At 45.9% G+C, this 15,918-nt stretch overlaps 1 protein-coding gene across 3 annotated transcripts in view; it reads left to right on the plus strand.

Annotated features, from left to right (window-relative positions):
* The first annotated feature begins 4,447 nt into the window (after nucleotides 1–4,447).
* Nucleotides 4,448–15,918, plus strand: part of Tpd52 (tumor protein D52) — an 84,825-nt gene continuing 73,354 nt past the window's right edge. The window contains exon 1 of one of the 3 annotated variants that reach the window (XM_051158354.1): nucleotides 4,448–4,471. Coding sequence is in view for 2 of the 3 variants with exons in the window: in XM_051158339.1 (XP_051014296.1) it covers nucleotides 5,753–5,780 (28 nt within the window). In the remaining variant the exon portion in view is untranslated. Of the gene's footprint in view, nucleotides 4,472–5,348; nucleotides 5,421–5,643; nucleotides 5,781–15,918 lie in introns of those variants that run through there. The other 2 variants (XM_051158346.1, XM_051158339.1) reach the window with 2 other exon arrangements.

Below are 15,918 nucleotides of genomic sequence, written 5' to 3' on the forward strand. Positions count from 1 at the left end.
CCACTGAGCCACATACCAACCGAAGGTTGTTTTGCCATCTTGACTGTACCAATGGCAAGTTTATATTTGTTTGTTTGTTTATGTATATGAGTACTCTATCTGCATACCAGAAGAGGGCATCAGATCACTTTATAGACAGTCACGAGCCACCATGTGGTTGCTGGAAATTGAACTCAGGACCTCTGGTAGAGCAGACAGCGCTCTTAACCTCTGAGCCATCTCTCCAGCCCAACAACAACAACTTTAAAAGTCCATATATTTACTTCATTTTGTATAGCTTTCTTCCCCTGTGAGCTATTTTTTTTTTAATTGTAATTTCTATCATTATCTTCAATTTAATTGTTTGTTAGTTCATGGCTGCTGATACTGGCTATTAAAAGGCAGATGACTCTTCTAGGCTTCGTGGATGGGACTCACAGACCACGGGCCTGAGAGCTGACAGGCCTGGTTACTCTGCATTAAACTCTTCAAACTCTTTTTTTCCTTCCTGCCTTGGGTTGCCTGAACCCTGAGTGATGTACTCTTCCTTCGGTTCTCCTTTTTCAGGGACTACACGGTTCTTCATGTTTTGACAACCAAGCAGAGAACGCTGGGAATCTCAGCACCTGCAACATCTGTTGCTCATGAATTTCTGTGTTTGCTGCAGGGAAGGGATTGCCCAGCTTTCTTCTTCAGAGAAACCCAGTCGCTTCAGCTACTGTTCTGTCGCTGTGAAGAGATACCATAGCTAAGGTGACTTACAAAAAGAAGCATTTAGTTGGGGGCTGGCCTCAGTTTCAGAGGGTTAGTCTACAGTCATCACCGTGGGGAGCACGGTGGCAGGTGGGAGGCAAGACACCTGAGCAGTAGCTGAGAGCTTACATCTGATCTGGAGGGAGGCTGGGCCTCAGGTGGGCTTTTGAAACCTCACAGCCCAACCTTTGCCCCTCCCTGCAACCCGCACCCCTTCCCACCAGTGATACACCTTCCCTAACAAGGCCACACCTCCTAATCCTTCCCAAACAAATCCACTAACTAGAGACCAATCATTTCAATATATGAGTCTATGAGGGCCATTCTTACTCACCATCACAAACTCTTTGGGTTCTTTATTCTCTCTGTCTCTCTCTGTGTGTGTGTGTGCGCGTGTGTGTGCGCGCGCGCACGTGCTCTGTGTGTGTGTTCACAAGGGAGGGAGGCAGGGAGGCGGGGGGGGGGGGGGGAGAGAACTGCTTTCTTCCTTCATCCTTGGGCTGTTTCTGTTCTTGAGACAGCCTCATGTAGCCTAGGCTGGCTTGGAACTCCCCTCTTGCTTCTCCCTCTTGAGTGCTGAGACTACAGGCATGCACCATACCTGGTTTTATCCTTCTCTTTTGAACACCCCCCCCCTTTTTTTTTAACCCACAAGCTCCTGATGGTAAGTCTTGAGATTTTTGGAAATTCTCATGCATTCTCGTGGCATTCTCCACGGCCAGTTTAGCGTTTGGCTTGCTCAGCTCTGTGAGATCAATTATCATTACATAGCCTTGCTCACTCTCTTTGTCCTTGAGGTTTTATCGCCTTACTGTAATTTTAGTAGCACGGGGGAGGAGCAAGCATGGACAGATAACGTAAAATCATCACACTTTTCAAAGAGTGAATTTTATGGTATGTAAAGTTTTATGTCAATAGATACATTTTCAATACTCCTTTCTGGGACTTGATGTTTTTTATCATAAAGCATAAGCACAGATTTTAGAGATTTGGAGAATGAACCAGAGAAGTTTCCGTGGGAGGCTTAGGATAGCAATGGTTTAAGTCGGGGGTGGGGGTGGGGTAGTGGGGAGGGTGGGGGGTGGGGAAGTGGGTGGGGAGGTGGGGCACTTAGTGCTGACTCAGCTACAGAGCTGGCCTTGCAGCATTGCCACGGAGCAGTGGCATAGGCTGGGCTGGTCAGCACTGTGCCTGCACGTGTGGTGTGGTCCTAGCCTACTGCAAACTGAGCCCTGATACTTACAAAAGCAAAGTGGTCCCTAAGTCACTGACTTGAATCCCTGGTGCGGGAGTGTAGCTCTCTTGCTCTGTCCCTTTGCCTAGCATGAGCAGCATCCTGGATTCATTGCCAAAGACCTGAAAAAGGAAGAAGAAATATTGTTAATTATATTATCATTGATTCTAAAATAGTGATGATATTTATACTTCTGGGTCGTCTTCAGGACGGCACCTGACAACAGCAATGGTGGATGCTCGGGAGAAAATGGGCTGTGCCTCCCTCCCTGGCCAGCTCTCACAGTGTAGCTTGATAAATACCTAGACTTCAGAGGGGGCTTAAGAACATACGTGGGGGAGGGGGCTAAGTGGTCTATGGCTTTTCTTAACATAGCCCAGATCAGTGGCGTGAGATCGGTTGTACGCCAACCTCCCACTAGTGCTAGTTTCTCTTTCCTGCCAGTGCTCATTTCTGTTCACTTTTAACTTCATCCCATCTGCACAGTTTTTTACACACCTGTGAGGGTATAAGACAATACTATAACATTGTCTTAAGCAATTCAGTGTTAATTATGTTACATTAAATAATGTGATAGAAATCTATTACATTAAATAGATTTCTGTCCAGTGCTGACCTTGGACCTCTTAGCCTCTCTGCCCCTTGAACTTTCACAGTCCATGTAGGGATGGTCAGTCTTTCTCTTGAATGACGGTGACTTCCAAACTGTGCTCCAATGTGCTTTTAGTCAGCAGGTCAGAACTGCCTTGGGTTGTCACACCTAGAAGACAAACGTATAGAATGTCTAAAATTTTGAGGTGAATAATGAACAAAATTTTTCAGTAAAATAAATCACAAATATTATGGGGTATAAACTAACACTAAAACAAACAAACTTGTTGTTTATTTAAAATTCAAATTGAACTAGGTACCATTTTTTTTTTTTTTTTTTTTTTTTTTCAGTCTGGTAACTCTAGGCCCAGGCTCCTGGGAGGCCACAGCACCAGCTCCTGGCTTTAGAAAATGACTACCAGTCCTCTCTTTGTGACAAGGAGGACTCATTACAAAGAGATCCCCCTAGTCATACTGTACCCTCGCTACAGACCTGTCTATGCCCTCTACGGGCATGTACCGCTGCAATCTCCTGCCTTGGCAGGCCTGCCTGCATTGTCAGGGCTTTTGGCCAGGATAAGCTTTCTGATGGCCACTCTTGGCTAGAAGTGTGGTCAAGGGCTAACAGATGGTCTAATGCAGGTACAAGGAGAGAACCAGAGAAAGCCAGGGCCTCTATTGGTACCCTTGCCCCAAACTTTAGGGGTGTCACTTCAGAAAGCTTCCAGATGCTTGTGTGAATTTCATGTGAATGCTGTTGGCTTTCACATGCTTTTAGGTATGTATGATGAGGGCAGAGTACCAAATTTGCACTTATATACATACTTAGTTTATTTGGCAACAGGGCCAGGGGAACAAACCTAGTACCTCCTGTACGCTAAACTTATTCTATATAAGTAAGTCATACTATTAGCTATAACTTCTTCCCTATTCTCTTCAATACTTGTGCTTGTTTCAGATGTTTCAGGAAAACAATCTGCTGTTTCTTGTAGACATTTCACTAATGGATTAGCTTGTAGGAAGCACCAGGCTGGATGCTGCAGTTCATGTCTGTAGCCCCAGCTATTTGTGAGGGTGATGATAACAAGATAGGGCAGCCTAAGGCAATATGGTCAGATCCTGTGGAGGCTCAGTGTGCAGCCGCACAGCTGGAGTCCCTGGGCTTCACACACAGTAGGCAAGCGCTCCACCGACTAAGCTACATGTCTGACCCCTTGACTCTGTTTTTGAGGCGGGGGGGGGGGGGTGTCTCCCAGGCTGACTTCTAACTCTTTCTCCAAATGTGACCATTGCCTCCCAATCTTCCTGCCTCTATCTCCCGAATACTGAGACAGTGGGTGGGCGCCACCATGCCAGGCTTAGAGGATTGGTTGCAAAATGCCTTGATATATCCGTCTTGCACTTGAGCCACGTAACAGGAACCCAGATATTAATGGCTTTACAAAACAGCCATTTATTTTACTCTGCAGATTCTTTCTGCTTTTTTGTCTGTGTCAGCCATTCTTGGCTTCCTTCCTCATATTTGCACCATGTCCATTGCTGCACTGGCACAAGGGTAAAGGAGAAACTAAGATTCTCTGTCTGTCTGTCTGCCTGTCTGTCTGTCTTCATGGTAGCACTGTGTAGCCCAGGTTGGCTCCAGACTTGTGGGCCTCCTTCTTCTGCTTCGCTAGTGCTGAAATTTTTTTTTTTTTTTACATACCGCCAAGAAGAGACCTCTGTCTTTAAAAAAAAAAAAAAAAAAAAAATGGTTTCTTTGAGCCCCATCTAGCAAACTTCCCTCATGCCTGGAAAGCTATCCCAGCTACAAGGCTCTGCCTGGGTAGTGTTTCAGTTGTGCAACATGGGGTTCCCAGAAAGGAAGGAAAAGGAGAAAATTTACATATGTCAAGTAGTACGAAAACTCTTCAAGAGGTAACGGATAAGGCATGCTTTCTTTACTTGAGACAGCGTCTTGCATCTTCTCTCAAATGTACCATCTTCGCATGTGCTAGGCCTACACTTTTACCTCTAAGCTGCCTTCCCAGACAGATGTAGTTCAAATTCGTGTACTTCTTATTGTTTTTCGAGTCCGGATTTCTCTGTGTAACGGCCTTTGCTGTCCTGGATTCTCTTTGCAGACCAGGCTGGCCTCAAACTCAAAAAGATCCGCTTGCTTCTACCTCCTGAGTGCTGGGATAAAAGGTGTGGGCCACCGCACCTGGCTTCCTCCTCCTCCTCTTCAATATATTATAGAATTTCCTTCCATGGCAAATTTACCTTCATGTTTAACACACACACACACACACACACACACACACACACACACGAGAGAGAGAGAGAGAGAGAGAGAGAGAGAGAGAGAGAGAGAGAGAGAGAGAGAGAGAGAGAGAGAGATCACTTCAAAAAGAGTGAGAATTTATTCTGAGCCAAATACGACTGGCTATGGCTGAAGAACACTGATTTAAGTCAGCGACTTGTTCCACCATGCAAACAGTGTTTCCCGCTCGAGCAGGTGCACAGGGGGCGGAGAAAGGGGCAGTTGCTAAATCAGAAGCCTGGGAGGAAACTTTCCTGTCGCAAACTTGCGGGTGAAGTGCAAACGCCACGGGCACACGCAGCTGCTTGCGTAGTCTCGGTGTCCTCTTCCCCTCCAAGCCCTCCCCGGACATTTCGGACCTTCTGCGCTCCAGTCCGGCGCCACCGCCCGCGCCGACGTGGCGGAGCGCACAGGTTGCGGTCAGGTGGTTGGTGACGCCCAGGACCGGCTCCCGGGAGGGCGGCGCCGACGCCCGGGGTGGGGACTGCGCGGAGCGGCGCGGAGGAGCGCGGCGGGCGGAGCGCGGGGAGAGAGGTGGCTCAGACATGGACCGCGGCGAGCAAGGTAGGTGGCGGCAGGGTCCCGGCGGTCGTGCGGAGCCTCGGAGAGGCGTCTGGGCGACCCTGACCCGGCAGGCTTCGGCGGTCGAGCCCTGGAGCCACTCCTGAGCGCGGAGCGGGAGGAGGGGCCGCGCCGCCCGAGTGCGAGTGAGTGTGTCCCGGCGTGCTCGAGCGAGAGTGCGCGATCGCGTGCGAGTGTGCGCGAGTGTGCCAGGGAGGGAAGAGGGCGAGAGCCGACGGAGGTGCTAGGATGCGCGCAGGGAGGGCCACTCCAAGCAACGCGCTGGCCTCGGGGTCACCGCCAGATCCTGGAAGTGATGGCGTTCCGATGGGACCATGGCTTGTGAAGACTTCCTGCCTGCCAGTTAGGATTCTTGGTGGCCTTTGAGCCCGGGGCCACAGTGTTTGGATGTACATATTTGCCACACTAGGAGTTCTTAAAGTGTAGAGTGCTGCCTGTGGGTTTGGTTGGGCCGGGCGGGAGGTGGGGGTTGCTTTCGTGGCCTGGGCTATGTTACCAGCCAGGTGAATCTCACAGCTGGGAACCCTTGGTTCTCTGCACCAAGGCTTTCTTTTTATTTACTAAGGTAGCAAGTTAAGTGAAATTGACCGGAATAGAATCATAATGGAAACGTGGCCAGAGCAGGCTATGGCTTTCTGTTGTAATATTGCCTACACTGGCGAGCTCTTCTATGGAATTGATATGGGTGGCAGACTTGAAAAAGGTATAGGAATGTTACAGGAAACACCCAGTGCTTCCAGGTGGCTTTGCGAGGCGTTACTGTACCTCATTTTCTGCTTATTTGCCGTCGGGGTTTGCCTCTGGTATGAGTTTCAAGCATGAGGTTTTTAATTTTTATTTTTTAAACAAAAGTGAATAGAACTGTATTTTACATGTGCTTTGTGTATTTTACTTATGATTAATTTGTAAAATAGAATTGTTTTTAACCTTGTAACCCGTCCTTTCTCTTATCCCTCATGATAAGTTCACTCTCGCTGTGTGTATGCTTATAAACCTTACATACAATGTGTTATACTTCGTAAGTTTGTTACTCATGTACCTACACACACACACACACACACACACACACACACACACGTCTAGACTTTTGGCTTTTGGGGGTTACATCTTGGCTAAGTTAACAAAGTAACTTGTCTTTTGTAGGCCAGTGACTTAGGAGTTTGTATTGGAAAACCCAGGACACCTGTATAAGCCAGCACCTTTCTGTCTAACTTTTCATGCAGACTGTGTCAGGGTACATATGTGTGTGTTTGTTTTGTGTGCTCTGTGTCAGCTTGTGTATGAATCTGTTCTTTACCATGTTTAATGTACTGATATTTTTAGTTAACTGCTTGCTATTTTCAAGGGTGCTAAAGAGCTGTTTGGTTTAGGTGTCTGAGTTTTAATGGACTGTGTGTTTTGGCCCAGCACTGTCACCTGGTGTTACTGCAGCATTCCAGCAGGCTAATGTACTCTGTGTGCCTATATGAGACTTGTTTTAAGTTCCTAATTCTAGGACTTGTAAAGTGAGTCTTCCCAATATTCAGATTTTTCTCTGTGTGAGATGCTCAGTTGTCATGTTATCATAGCTTTCAGTTCTGTTACCCTGTCCCCTTGAAGAGTGGCCAGGGGTCTCTGGGTCCTTGGGGGAAGGCCAGCTGCCTTATTCCTGCTAAGATTCCCTTTACCTCTGTGACAGATTGTCTTCCGCCATCTCATCAGCCAGTCCCTAGGGAACTGGATTGGCACTCAGCTCAGCTTGTTGATGCCTGTGCAGCTCCTGCCAGCTGCCAGCCTCTGTTTCCAGTTCCTTTTTTTTTGGTCTCCTCCTCCTTTGGTGCTTCTGACTTAGGTTTCTTGGTGATAAGACTGTGTTGGGTGGGGCAGATGACTTCACCTGTAAAGGACCTTTGAAGTGGCAGTGCAGGTGGGACTCCTGGCTCCTTGTGGAGGGAGTGGGAGGGAGATGTGCAATTTTAAACCTGGTGTTCACTAGTAAACCATGTTGGCTGGGATAGAGTGTAGCAAACTGTGATTGAGTCCTTAATTGTCAGGAGTTCTGTTTTTATTTACTTATTTACTTTGCAAAAAATAATCTAGATTGGAAACTGTCTGCATTTGCATTTTATATACTTGGAGTTTCTTAACACTTGTCCCTTAGAATATCACCAAGCAGAAGTTTATCTGTGAGATTAACTGCCTTTTTTTTTTGACCTGCATGAACTCTCTTAGATTGGTCTTAGATTTTCTTGTTTCTTGGTGCCCCAAATCTATCTTTTGCTACTGATTTTCATTTTTTTCTTTTAGGTTTTTCAAGACAGGGTTTCTCTGTGTAGCCTTGGCTGTTCTGGATTCACTTTGTAGACTAGGCTGGCCTCGAACTCAAAGTGATCCGCTTGCCTCTGCCTCCCCAGTGCTGGGATTAAAGGTGCGTGCCACCACCACACCTATAAGCTTTAAAAACAAACAATTTTCAATCATGTTCTTTGGTACTTTGTGGTATGTGGCCCAGGTCCTACTATTTTATTTTTCTGCTTTCTGTTTAGACTTTGGATACCGAGCTTTTCTTGTATTGCAAGGGATCTCAAAAATACCTTCAACTGCCTTTCAAGTGTCTTTAGGCACTAAGCCAGGCCCAGGAAACTAACCCTGTGTGGTGTTTCCTATGTTGCCACTTGCTAACTGGAGCATGCCTGTGTGAAAACAAGCCCTTCTGTCTCCTTTTACGGGGCTGAATAAATATTTATGAGCAAGGATTCCCTTGTGTCAGTAAGAGCTCAGCACTGTAACATGGTGGCAGCATTCATGCGTCCACTAAGCATGTTGTTAGCCTAAATAAGATAATATTTTAGAACGAAGGAGGAAAGGTTGCCAGGCCCAGAAACGTGAGGAAAGAAGAGGTGGTGAGGAAAGAATGTGCAATGAAGTGCTGTTATTAACCAGTTAGCATCAGAGATAGTACAGATCTGGGATGTCGTTTATTTAAAATTGAAGTCGCTAGATGAATGGATTGCCCCAGAGGGTCTGCTTCCTACACTCTGGGTGGCCTGCCTAGGTCATTACCCTCTCTGTTCAACACTCCCCATATGCTGTGGGTATCTTCCTTAGTTTTCCTCTACTTCCTGCTTTAATTTGATTGTGTGTGTGTGTGTGTGTGTGTGTGTGTGTGTGTGTGTGTGTGTGTGGTGTGGTGTGGCGGCCTGCCTGGTCCCAAGGGGGGGGGGAGGGGAAAGCTGAGTAGCGGGAGTGGCTTAAAACAGAATAATCTATGTGTGTAATAAAAACATATTAGCTGGCCCACAGCTCACAGCAGAACAAAGCAAGGCCGGTCCCCCTGCTGTGTGCTGAGGAGCCCTTTGTTTCAGGCTAAGCTGGGGGGGGGGATGTTTATGCCCTCTTGGGGTTAATTTACTGCTTTAATTGTTGACTGTTGTAAAATCTCTTTTGAGACCTTCTCAAATTTATTTAAACTGGCTAGGTGACAGCTATGATGATACCGTCATAGTTTTTACGTTTTTTAATTAAAAAGAAAAAAAGAAATCGAAGTATTTATTGGTTGTTTGTTGATGGGTTTAGACAGGGTTTTGTTGAGTACCACGGACTGGCCTAGAACTTGCAGTCATTCTTTGTGGCTGTGTTCTATGGTCATAGGTGTAAGACATTATGCATGTTGAGTCGGGGTCCTTAAGTTGTTAAGATTAAAAAAAAATTTTTTTTTTGGTAATAAAATGGTTGCTTATTTTAGAAAAATTAGAAATGTGGATGAAGAAAAAGGAAATCAAACAACTTTTTAACAGTATTCTGACAATTCACAGTTAGTGTGTTTGTCTGTCTGCGTGTTTTCTCCTTTACACTGGCGAGTCATAAAGCCATAGTCTCAAGCATCTGCTCTTATAACTTTGCCCTTTAAAAGGAATCCCTGTATTTTAGCCAGTTGTGAGACAGGAGGACCACAAGTTCTAGACCTGCCTAGGCTACAGTTGTGAGCTCAAGGTCAGCCTGTCTCAAAGCAAAAAGTAAGAATCAGGCAAGGATAGGCTAGCTCAGTGCCAGGGAGCCTGCTGAGCCTGTCAAGGCTGTGGATTTAGTTTCTAGTACTTCCAATCAGAGGAAAACCACAGCCCTCACAACCAAGCATCCAATCCTTCCTTAATATATATATTTAAAATGTTTAATTTGTATGTGTGTGTGTGTGTGTGTGTTGCCTACATGTGTATCTGTGCAGGTAGCGGTTGTGCACCACCATGTGGCTACTGGGAATTGACTCAAGAACCTTGGTCATGGCATCTTTTCACACCACTAGCAAAATAACCAGGGCAGTGCATCATACGTAACACAGATGGGCACACTGTAGAAACCAAAGTGTGCTCACGGTAACATTACGAGGAACAGTCTTTGTTGTCTCTGTCCTGGAGCTCCGATCCCAGGGCCTGTGGGTGATTTGGAGTGCCTTACTGCTGAGCTCCATCCCAACCCAGGACAACTTTGCTGGATGAAGTGGGCATGGGTATGGAACCCAGGTAAGGTTCTAAGAGAGCACGTACCCAGTAGCTTCATTGTTTGCTGTGTGTGTGTGTGTGTGTGTGCGCGCGCTCGCTCGCGCGCACGCACACGTGTATGTTCCGAGGCCAGGGCAGGGCAGGTGTTTTTAGTTTCTCTCCACCTTCCTCAAACTCTAGATAAGGTCTCTCATGGAACCTGAAGCTTAGTCTTTCAGCCAGGTTGGTGAGCTACCCGGTCTTTGCCTATCTCTGTCCCCGGTGTTTGGTTCGCAGGCGTTAGTGGTGATGCCATGCTTTTTACATGGGCAATGTTTATTTGTTTATTTATTTGTTTTTTGTTTTGTTTTGTTTTGTTTTTTTGAGACAGGGTTTTTCTGTGTAGCCCTAGCTAACCTGCAGTTTGCTCTGTAGACCAGGTTGGCATTCATGGAGCATCTGTCTCCTGAGTGCTGGGGTTAAGGGTGTGTGATAGGACCGGGCAGTAACAAGGTTTGTTAGCACAGGTTTGGGGTCCCTGGTTTGTGTCTGTTTCTTTGTTTCTGGTTTGGAGAGGACCTCTTTCATGGGAACACCATCTTAGTTCAGGAGGAAAAGGTGAGGCCAGAATGTCCTTTTTGTACCAGCTGTTATTCTGTTTACTTAGTTCAAAACCATCAATAAGCCAGTGTGTTGGTTTGAGAGAGAATGCCGCCACACCCATCTATTGAACACCTAGTCCCTAGACTGTATCGGGAGGGATTTGGAGGTGTGGCCTTGTTGGAGGAAGTGTGTTACTCAGGTGGGCTTTGAGGTTTCACAGGCTCATGCCAGAGCAGGCCAATGCCTGCCTCCCCTTCTCCCTATCTCTCCTCTCTCCTCCCTCCTGTCTGTCCCCTCTCTCTGCTGCCTGTGGATCAGGATGTAAATGCCTGCCAGCCTGCTGCCATGCTCCCCGCCATGATGATAATGGCCTAATCCTCTGAAACTGTAAGCCAACCCCCAGTAAAATGCCTTCCTGACTTTAGAAATTGCCTTGGTCATGGCACAGCACTAGAGCAGTCACTAAGACGGCCTGCTTTTGTGTGCTGTGTCTTGAGCTGGTAATTTTTCTGCTGAAGCAAACTGCAGCAACATGTGTGTGCATCGTTCCTGTGGGAAGAATTCTTAGAGGCGTGTGACTGTTCACTTTTGATTGTGCCAAATCCTGCTTCATGGCAATGGCGCCAGTTATTCCGCTGGCACGTGTGGGTGTCTGCTTTCCCACAACATGGGACCAGGGGGTTCTGCCAAAGTTTCAACTTTACTTATTTTACCAAAGGAAGATGCCTGCCACTACACCTTTCTTCTTCTCCGCCCTCCCTTCTTTACTTGGAAACAGGGTCTCACCAAGTAGTTCAGATTGGCCTCAGATTTGTGCTAAGTTCTCTGCCTCAGCCTTAGATTCTGAGCCACCACACCTGGCTCAAGGTGTGCTTTTCTGGTAGGAAAGTGTATCCACATTTGTGTTTCATTTTCAGCCATAACAATTGCCAGTTTTTCTGTTGTTTGCATTTCCCCGCCTTGTTCTATAAAGTACAGCCTTCTGCCCGGACAGGAGGTGCTGTGTTTGCTTTCCGTCCACAACACGAGGTCCTCGTGTTTCCTGTTTGCTTTCCCAGGCTTGTAGTCCCTTCTTTGGCTTAATAGTGATTTTTTTTTCCTTCCTCCAAGCAGAAATACTAACCAATGATCCTTTGCATTTATAGCTTCTAGCATATGAATCATTGCCAGAAAAAGTCTTCCTCATGTGTACTTTATGTTTTCATGGCTTTAGTTTTTACATTTACACCCACGTGGAGTTTATTTTAGCCGTAGGTGTGAAGTCCGACTCCCAGCACCTCACCGCCCAGTTGGCACCATTCATCCTCAGGGCTCCCCTCCACTGATGACACCGTTGTCGTCACACGCTGCATTCTTGAATTGTTCTTCCCTCCTTGGTTTGTATGTTTACTGCCAGCAACTAACTTTACTAGATGTAAAACATGCTGTGAAGGGCACATTTCCCTCTGTGTTGTTTCATTTTGTTTCCTTTGCTGTCAAAAAATTTTTTTTTCTTTTTAAACTATCTTTGCCAGATTTCATTTCCAAAAGAGTGTTACAGTTAAGCTGCCCAGGTGGAAATTGAGCGGAAATGCTGTAAGCTCCTCCTTTTTTTTTTCCTTTCTGTAGACAGGGGTCTGCTTTCTTACCCTCCCCTCCACCCCCTCCTTTCCCCTCTCCTCCTCCTCTCCCCTCCTCTGTCCTCTCCCCTCCCCCATGTCTCTTGTCCTTCTCCACGCCTTTCCCTGACTCTCGCTTACTATGTATCTCTGGATGGTCTTCATCTCCTGGTCCTCTTGAGTGCTGTGATTGTAGGTACGCAGTAGGATATACAGCTTAGTGCCCCCCCCATTGAATCCCTTGAATAATGCTTGTCAGAACCATACTATATGTACAGTTTGTTTCAGATGCTATTAGGTAACAAGACATTTACCACAGCTTTGAAAAAGACAGTGGGCTTTATGGCTTTGCTGTTCTAGTGTTACAGGAAGGAATGGAATCCTCCTGTAGGTGGCCGTGCGCGCCATTGTGTCCTCCCTTAAGGGATAATCTAGTTGGGCGGCTCTAGCATGTGGCCAAGGGACCACTCCTCATGAAGGTGGTTTCGCCTTAAGCTGCGCCACAGAGGTGGGAGGAATAACTACCCCTTGATGAAATGGTGTGCTTTCCCTTCCCCAAGTCCATGCTTCTCCATTGCCACCCCTGGTCCCATCCCCGTGCCCTTGGGTCTGTCCACCTGTCCAGGAGAAAGGTGTAACTTCCTTTCTCTCTCTTTGGAGCACTGGCGCATACATACATACATACATACATACATACATACATACATACATACAGTAACTTTGGTCCTTTTCACTCTTTCTCCACTGCTCCCTTCCCTGTCACGTGGCTGGCCTCCATGGTGGCGTAACCAAAACGCCATGGCTTTCCTTGCTTCATCTCCCTCTACCCCGCAGCTGCTGAGAGTCACAGCTTGCCTGCCCTGGGCCTTTCTTTGAATCTTCAATCAGAGACCTTTCTTTAATTCTTGTATTACTGAGTAAGAACCCCAAGTTGGTGACCTTGATTTCTCAGGTATCATGTGGTGATTATGAAAGGACTCCCCAAATGTTCTGGTAACTTTGACATGTCTCTGCTGTTCAAAGGTTTTATTTTGTTTTTGTTATTATAAGTAATGCTGAAAGAAAAATTGTTTAAGGGGTGTAGAGGTGGCTCAGAGCTTAAGGGCACTGACTGCTCCTCCAAAGGTCCTGAGTTCAATTCCCAGCAACCACATGGGGCTCACAACCATTGATAATGTGATCTGATGCCCTCTTCTGGCCTGCAGGTGTACATGCAGGTGGAACACTGTATCCATAATAAATAAATAAATAAATAAATAAATAAATAAATACATAAAATTGTTTAAGATGGATTTCCGGTAGTATGGACAGGGTGTGGATGTTTAAATCTAATACTTGTTAGTAGGGAATGAATCATTGTCTTCTTGTAAAAATCACTAAATCACTCAGAACTTAGCTTGACATAGTGGCTGATTCCTGTAATCTTAGCACTCAAGGAAGTTGGGGCAGGAGGATTGCCAGGAGTTAAGCTTAAGCCTGTTGAATGAGTGATAGTTCCACAGCACCATTTGAGTGATTGACAAGCTGACATCATGCAGTCTTTGTCTGCTGTGCTTGGCTTATTTCGTTTTATACAGTGTCCTCAGATTCCATCCATGGTGTAATATGTAACAGGACTCCCACCTGGGGAGACTGGATAACATTCGTGTGTGTGTGTGTGTGTGTGTGTGTGTGTGTGTGTGTGTGTGTGTGTGTGCATGCATGCATGCATGTATGTATGTGTGTATGTATGTATGTTATTCACCTGCCCTTGGACACTCCTCCTTCTTCCTCTTGATTTTGTGACTGCTACTGCAGTGAATATGGGCCTGTACCTATCTCCTTCAAATACTGTTTTCACCTCAGATACATGTGGCATTCTTCAACAATATGTCTAGTCAGCTTTTTAATTGGAGGAAACCTCCGTATTGTTTTCTGAAATGTATCCCACCAGTGGTACCCAGGCCTAGGATCTCACCACATCACTTGGTCTTTTCTGTTGGTCCTCTTGGTTAGTGGTCATCCTAATGGACTAGAGGTGGCCTTGATTATAGTTTTGATTTGATTTCTGACAACGAGGAATGCTTTGTACCTCTGCGTATTGTGTATCTCATCAGAGAAATGTCTTTTGAAGCCCCTTGCCCTTTTTTTTTTTTTGATGTGATTATTGTTGTGGACTTGAAGAGTTCTTTATATATTATAGATTCTAATCTTCTATTGTTGGTGGTTTGTCAGCATATTTTCCTGTTCCACAGCTTGGCTTTTTACTTCCTTAATTGTTTTTTTTACCCCCTTTGCTGATTTTCTGCCTTAAAAAGAATGAAAAATGCCATCTTTATGTTTCAAATTTCCTAGGAGGTATAGATTTCTTTTCTTTCTTTCTTTCTTTCTTTCTTTCTTTCTTTTTTCTTTCTTTTTTCAACCTCCTTACTTTTCATAATAAAACTCAGGCTGCTCCCCTGCCCTTTCCCTTCCTCTGTAGGTAACCTTTGTGCTCTGTAGACCAAAACACTTTGGACATTTATCCCTCCTTCCCTGTCAAACCATTTTTCTTTTCCTAATTCTTGGGCTTCTGTTTTTCTTACTTTACCAGGCTGCCCCGGAGCTGAAGTTGGCCAAGAACGACCTTGCACTTCCGGCCCTCCTGTCTCCCCTTTTCAAGTGCTAGGATTAGAGGTGCAGGACATTGACCTTGGTTTATGTAGTAGTGGGGATCAACCCCAGAGCCTTGTGTGTGCTGGGCGTGCGCTCTACCCACTCATCTGTGTCCCCCATCCACTCGTTGCATTTTGGAAGAGTTTCTTTTAATGCTGTTGTGAGGGACATAGGGTTTTGGTGACCATAGTGAAGAGGTTCTTCTTCTCCAGCACAGGAAAAAGGAGAATATTTTGCCTTTATGGAGCGCTTATCAAAAGGATGACCAGCTTTGCAGTTTCTTGTGTACAGGGTGTGCCCTCAGACTATGGAAAATGTTTTTTTGTTTGTTTGTTTGTTTTGGTTTTTTTTAAAAGATTTATTTATTATTATGTATACAGTGTTCTGTCTGCATGTACACCTGCAAGCCAGAAGAGGGCATCAGATCACATTGTAGATGGTTGTGAGCCACCGTGTGGTTGCTGGGAATTGAACTCAGGACCTTTGGAAGAGCAGGCGGTGCTTTTAACCACTGAGCCATCTCTCCAGCCCCCGGAGAATGTTTTAAAACCATCTACCCTGTACATGCCCAGACCTTTAGATAGTACATTGTACATTGTTACAGTAGTGTGCGATTTATTAAAACACTAATATTACAGACCAGTTATACCAATGATCCATGTTAAAAGGTATTTAGAACTTACAAAGTGTTTGTACCTGGGATTTTTGTTTTTTGTTTGAGACATGGTCTTTTGCTCTGTACCCAGCTGGCTGGGAACTCACTCTGTAGGCCCAGCTGGTCTAGAACCCACTGCAGTCCTCAGGATCAGTCTACCATGTGCTGGGATCATGGTGTGAGACACCATGCCGAATTGGAATTTTCCACTTAGGAGATTTTTCAGAGCATGGTTGCCCCTGAGCTCTTTGAGCCATGGAAAACGAATCCACAAATGCCAGCGACTGGCATCAGAGCCCCAGGTGGGGGGCATGCCCACCAGAGTGTCAGTCCTTCCTTAGTGCTCTGCTGTTGCCCTTCCTGGGTCTCTGCATTGCTGCCATTTTCATTTGTTTATGGGAGTGTAGTTGCTGTGGTCACAGCTTCCCAAAATTTACTCTGCTGGATATAAAGAGCCATACAAAAACATTACCCTAATTAAACCTATTGTTTCTAAGAAAATAACACTGGGCCCAAAACCAATTAGTTTATGA

Source organism: Acomys russatus, chromosome 2 (assembly GCF_903995435.1).
Source record: "Acomys russatus chromosome 2, mAcoRus1.1, whole genome shotgun sequence".
Classification (NCBI taxonomy): domain Eukaryota; kingdom Metazoa; phylum Chordata; class Mammalia; order Rodentia; family Muridae; genus Acomys; species Acomys russatus.